This window comes from Perkinsus marinus, assembly GCF_000006405.1.
Source record: "Perkinsus marinus ATCC 50983 genomic scaffold scf_1104296938268, whole genome shotgun sequence".
In the NCBI taxonomy this organism is placed as follows: domain Eukaryota; phylum Perkinsozoa; order Perkinsida; family Perkinsidae; genus Perkinsus; species Perkinsus marinus.
In genome coordinates this window covers 1,350-6,180 of record NW_003213525.1, presented here as the reverse complement: position 1 = coordinate 6,180, position 4,831 = coordinate 1,350, and the positions used below count along the sequence as shown (strand labels likewise).

At 51.4% G+C, this 4,831-nt stretch overlaps 3 protein-coding genes across 3 annotated transcripts in view; all 3 read left to right on the top strand.

Moving 5' to 3' along the window:
• The window catches only part of Pmar_PMAR002783 (glycerol-3-phosphate dehydrogenase, putative), a gene marked incomplete at both ends in the record, with an annotated part of 1,222 nt that extends 1,058 nt beyond the window's left edge, over window positions 1-164 (top strand). Inside the window, 2 exons of the mRNA XM_002782777.1 lie at window positions 34-81; window positions 126-164. Coding sequence (XP_002782823.1) covers window positions 34-81; window positions 126-164 — 87 coding nt within the window. The remainder of the gene's footprint in view (window positions 1-33; window positions 82-125) is intronic.
• Window positions 165-553: 389 nt separating this feature from the next.
• On the top strand, window positions 554-719 carry Pmar_PMAR002782 (hypothetical protein; the record flags this gene model as incomplete). The annotated part of the gene is made up of 1 exon (XM_002782776.1): window positions 554-719. A coding segment is annotated over one exon (166 nt), but the record flags the coding sequence as incomplete, so codon positions are not given.
• An 84-nt stretch (window positions 720-803) lies between these two features.
• On the top strand, window positions 804-3,865 carry Pmar_PMAR002781 (DNA mismatch repair protein MSH6-1, putative; the record flags this gene model as incomplete). The annotated part of the gene is made up of 16 exons (XM_002782775.1): window positions 804-818; window positions 950-1,052; window positions 1,100-1,271; window positions 1,316-1,421; window positions 1,471-1,545; window positions 1,617-1,758; window positions 2,025-2,166; window positions 2,217-2,322; window positions 2,365-2,484; window positions 2,532-2,695; window positions 2,755-2,840; window positions 2,888-2,957; window positions 3,011-3,165; window positions 3,361-3,502; window positions 3,568-3,691; window positions 3,737-3,865. The coding sequence occupies 16 exons, from the start codon at window positions 804-806 to the stop codon at window positions 3,863-3,865; spliced, it is 1,851 nt and encodes a 616-aa protein (XP_002782821.1).
• Window positions 3,866-4,831: the final 966 nt, after the last annotated feature.

Sequence of the window (4,831 nt, the reverse complement as noted above, 5' to 3'; positions counted from 1 at the left end):
GTGATGCTCAAGAACTCACCGTCCCCTGCTCAGCCCAACTATCTCATGGCCGTGTGGTCAGTGATGGATGCACTCATCCTGGTAGGCCGCCTCCTATCATATCACAGTTGAGGTCTCGGCATAAGGTGCTCTCGGAGACCGTCTGTCCTTCGGCTGCTGTGTAGTAGACTGTACCACATCTACATTCAAGTATGGCTGGTTTGAGGACAAGCCAGACCGACAACTACTACGGACTATTCTAATAACGCTGCAACCAAGGGAGCTGCTGGCTGATAAGAGTAGGCTGTCTCCTAGGGTTGAGCTGCACGACACCCGACTAGGGTCGCCTCCTATCTCACACAATGCTAACTCAACGCGCGGGGCTTTGCGAATTGCTCTGATGAAAATTAAGCCGGCGAAATCATCGCTGATATGACATACAGTGAGCTTAGTATTGGTAATGACATGTTATAAGATGAGCACCCGTGATAGTGGGCATATAGACTGGCATTTATAGATCATAGGATTCGCCAGAGTTGAGGGGTGTATCCTCACGCCGCGCGAGACTCGCCAGCATTGAGTTGCGATGGACTGGGTGTGTTTCAGAATCGATACCCACAGCGGTCCATCGCCTACTCCAGGGCCTGGCGGTCCCGCCGACTGTCACACAATGGCATCATTGGGATCCCAATACGGAGCACGGAAGACAGGTAGCGGAAGAGGAGTTTGCCGCTGTCTTGGTACTCGATACTCAGGACGAGGGCGACGAGCCCCTACCTGTACAGAAGGCGTGCGGAGCTGTTCTAGCCTATCTACGTCAAACAATGCTCTACGAAGCGGTACGGAGGGGCATCGTTATCGGTTGTAGATATACAGCCAACAAGCGTTTGGACTCAAGTGACACTATAGCTCGGTGGCGACTGATCATCGTGTGTGGTTCTATGTAACGGGCGACGGTTGCTGGAGTCAGGTAACCTCCTTCGCAACATGGGAAAAGTTGGACACGTCAAATGCGGGTAGCTCCGGCTTGGTCCTCGATGCGAACGCCTTGGAGCAGTTGGAAGTGCTCCGAAGTGAGCCTACAGTCGGTTCACTCAACAGTGTGAGTATCCTCTGGTAGATACGGATGGCAAACTAGAAGGCTCTTTACTCAACCAACTAGATCATACGGTGACTCCATTCGGCAAGCGCCTGTTGCGGCAGTGGGTGTGTTGCCCGTTGAGAGCAAAGACTGATATCGACAGAAGACTTGATGTGGTGGATTGGCTCCTAGAAAAGACTGAACTAGTCGCGTAAGCTGCTTCGTACAGCTCTGTCGTTACGTTGGTGACTTCAGGGACCTTCGTTCGAGGATGAGAAAGTTACCGGACATTGAAAGGAGGCAAAACAGAGTATTTGCTCTAGGCCTGCAGCTCGAGAGGAAAGCTGTTCTCTATGGCGAAGTGCGCTCGGAACGGTACCACTGGTTTGTTTGAGTTCCTCGTGCTGTAGGTGGAGTCCTCACGTATTGCCCAGTTCATGGAACTGTTGGCAGCTCTGAAGGAGGCGGATAGATGCCTCGCTATGGTGAGCTTCTTCTTTGCTTCGGTCGTGGAAAAGTATTGAAAAAGCGTTGAGAGACGTTTTCGTGGCAACAGGTCCGCGAAGGTGATGGAGCGCTGCCAGCACTGTTAGATGAGCTGATACCGATGGAGGAGCTCGGCTATGTGGATGGCATCTTGGAAGAACTGGGCAGCAGAGTGCAGGGAAGTGAATCAGACGGATACTCTGCAGCACCAGGTGAGATCCAATACTCCATGGACAGCGAAATATTAGAATTAATCTACTTTGAAGCATACTACCTGAAACCCTCATCAGCTGAGGGTTGCATGCTTGTTATAAAGTTTTGGTGAAAGGCCGACTTGGACTGTGGCAGATCTAGCTCCTCGGGGCGGACCCGAGGGGAATCTCTCATGGGTGTATGCGAGCGGGGTGGAGTAATGAGCTACCCCCTGGCTCATATCATGATGGAGATGAGTACATCATCGCCAGTACATATCTCTCAGGATGCTGCCCAGCCTACGACGAGGCCCGGTCTAAGATAGCCAGCATTAAGTCAGACCTCCAAGAGGAACTGAAGATCGTCTGCCATGAGCATCTAAAAGGATGCAAACTGCAAGAGGCGAAATTCGTCAGCGTGAAATACAGGTAGTAGTTCCCTTGCACGTTGTGGCCCTCGTTCAAACGGTCGAGGTAAGGTATGAAATTGAAGTCCCTGAGCGGTGTGCCCCTCGAGATCTAGAAGCGCATGGACTGGAAGTGTCCAGCACGAGAAAGGGCTTCGTCAGGCTCTTGACGCAGGAGGTGGAAATCAACTCGACTGGGCAATGCAGAGAGCGCTGGTAGATACGTAACATGACGGAGGAGTTGGATGCGACAGAGGAGCGGATGAAGGACTGCCTCTACCCCTTCATGGCACAACTCTTTAAGGACTTCCACAAGCATACCATTCGACTACAGGATATGGTGGAGTCGCTGGAATAGCCGACTTCACGGCATCCGGTTGGGCCTAGGTTCAAAGGCTGGCTACTCTCGATTGTCTTCTTTCCTTATCTGAGGCGTCCCGGCCCGGCGCTGGGTCGATGTGCCGGCCGCAGATCCTGGATCCGACAGAGTTCACTGCTCCAGTCTTTGATTTGGTCGAGGGACGGCATCCGGTGATTATAGTGACGATAATGTACAGAGTCTTGAAGTATGTGGTCAGGTACAGGAGGCTGCCTTAGCACGATCAGGGAGGGAATTTGTACCCAACTCTGTGGAGATGGGTATCAATGGCAGTCCGACGACGCTGCTGGTCACAGGCCCCAACATGGGCGGCAAAAGTGAATATTATCTAGCTGTGTTGTGTTTGCTATCGAACTACCTACAGGTACGGTACTCCGTCTAGGTGCTACTGCTGTTATTATAGCCCAGCTTGGGTGCAGAGTACCAGCATCATCGTAAGGGTGTCCGTCTGGACCGCTGAGTTGCTCCGTAACATTGCGGTTTGCAGGTTTAAATTAACACCAGTGGATCGAATTTTCACCAGAATTGGCGCCAGAGACTCCATCCTAGAGAACAAGAGTACTTTCCTCATCGAACTCGAAGAGACCGGAGCCGTGTTGCAGCATGCCACCAAGCATTCCTTAGCAGTCATTGATGAGCTCGGTAGCGCCATCTCATCACTTTTGGCATTCGGGTTAGCCCTTAGTGGAACTAAGTCAGTCGTATCAGCTCTGAGCCCCTTACTGGGCTGTATTCCGTGGTCATTTCCCTTGTGTAGTGCGAATGGGCTCAAACACACGAATGCTCGCCGTGGGCGGTGAATTGTGTTAGCCTGAGTTGGCTTCAATCTCCTCTCAGGCCGCGGGACTTCAACCTTCGACGGTGCTGCTATCGCTCACGCTGTGCTCGAGAGGATATCGGAGAGTATCGGCTGCCGTACTCTTTTCGCCACTCACTATCATCAATTAGCCGAGGATGAAAGTCTACATAACACGGCACTGTGAGGGCCTGCCTCGAAGGACTACTGCACATTCTGTAGATGAGCCCTACTAGGGGTCGTTGTAGGTACCATCAAGCATGTCTCGTTAACCCAGCTACTCGCGAGGTGACCTTCCTCTACAAATTCACTAAGGGACGATGCCCTCAGAGCCACGCTATGCATGTTGCTAAGATTGCTGGCCTACCGGAGGTGCCTCCTGTGGGCGGTGCTTCCAGTTGAGTTTTCTTTCGTCAGGTAATCGTGGAGGCAGCGAGGGAGATGTCGACAGTTTTCCACTCTGCTGTGGAGTACCCGGATGTCCCATATGATGACGAAGCTTTGGGAGAATTCTACGACTCTGTTAAGCACGTTGCAGCTCATTGAATTTCCTATGCGGTTCTGATGATTGTGTTTCCTGCACTCGTAAGAGGTAAGTGATCATATGCAGAAGTTATCAATGGCAAGTAAAAGTAGTTTACAAAACCGTCATGCACTGTACGGTCATTGTGTGTCACTTCCATTATGGGCAAGTTTGGAACTCCACTTTGGCGGCTGATTTGACTCGAGGAGAAAGTTCTCGACGCGCTCACACGCAAGACCTATGTGAGCTCAAACTCGCGGTCTGCATAAGGGCTTCGGTGGGAGATGTGATAAGCGATCACTCAGGAAGTAACTTCATCATGCTTCCATGCTCGAGTGCGTTGGGGAGTGAGGCAAGGGAGCCAGTGACCAAGCGCCTCCTGCTCATTTCTAGATATTTCGAGGTATTCCCTCAGGAAACTTTTCAGTAGGAACAGGCTACGCTCTCACGTTCCCAGAAGGAAAACTCACCCGGCACTGAACCATTTGGCCGCCAGAGTGAGCGTACGATATGATTGGGCATGTTTTGATCTCGCAGGCATGTCCTAGTGATGATCGCTCCCTTAGGGAATATCCATTGGGAATAGTCGAACCGAGATTCTACTCACCTTTCATCGTCTGGTTGAACTCAAACAAGGTGAAGTTGACAATGGTTTACTCTACTTCTCCGGTGCGAGCCGTGGACGATACTACGGGTATAAGGAAAGTTCAACGACAGACGTATGAGGCTGTGCCACGCAACGCCTCTGTGTCACCTAATGACCTTGTCCCATGCAAACGCGTGCTATCAGCACGATGTCGAAAGGACGACGTCCTGCACTCGAGCGATGCCTTGCTACTTTGTATTGTAGCACCAATATCACTGAGTTAGCCTCTGTGCACTTCAGTTCTTCGTGTCTCGGTTTGTTGCAACATTTTTGCGCATTAGTCCTCACGCAGCGTGACTTGTGGCATACACCCACGTTCTTCATATTACGAGTTGATCTCCCA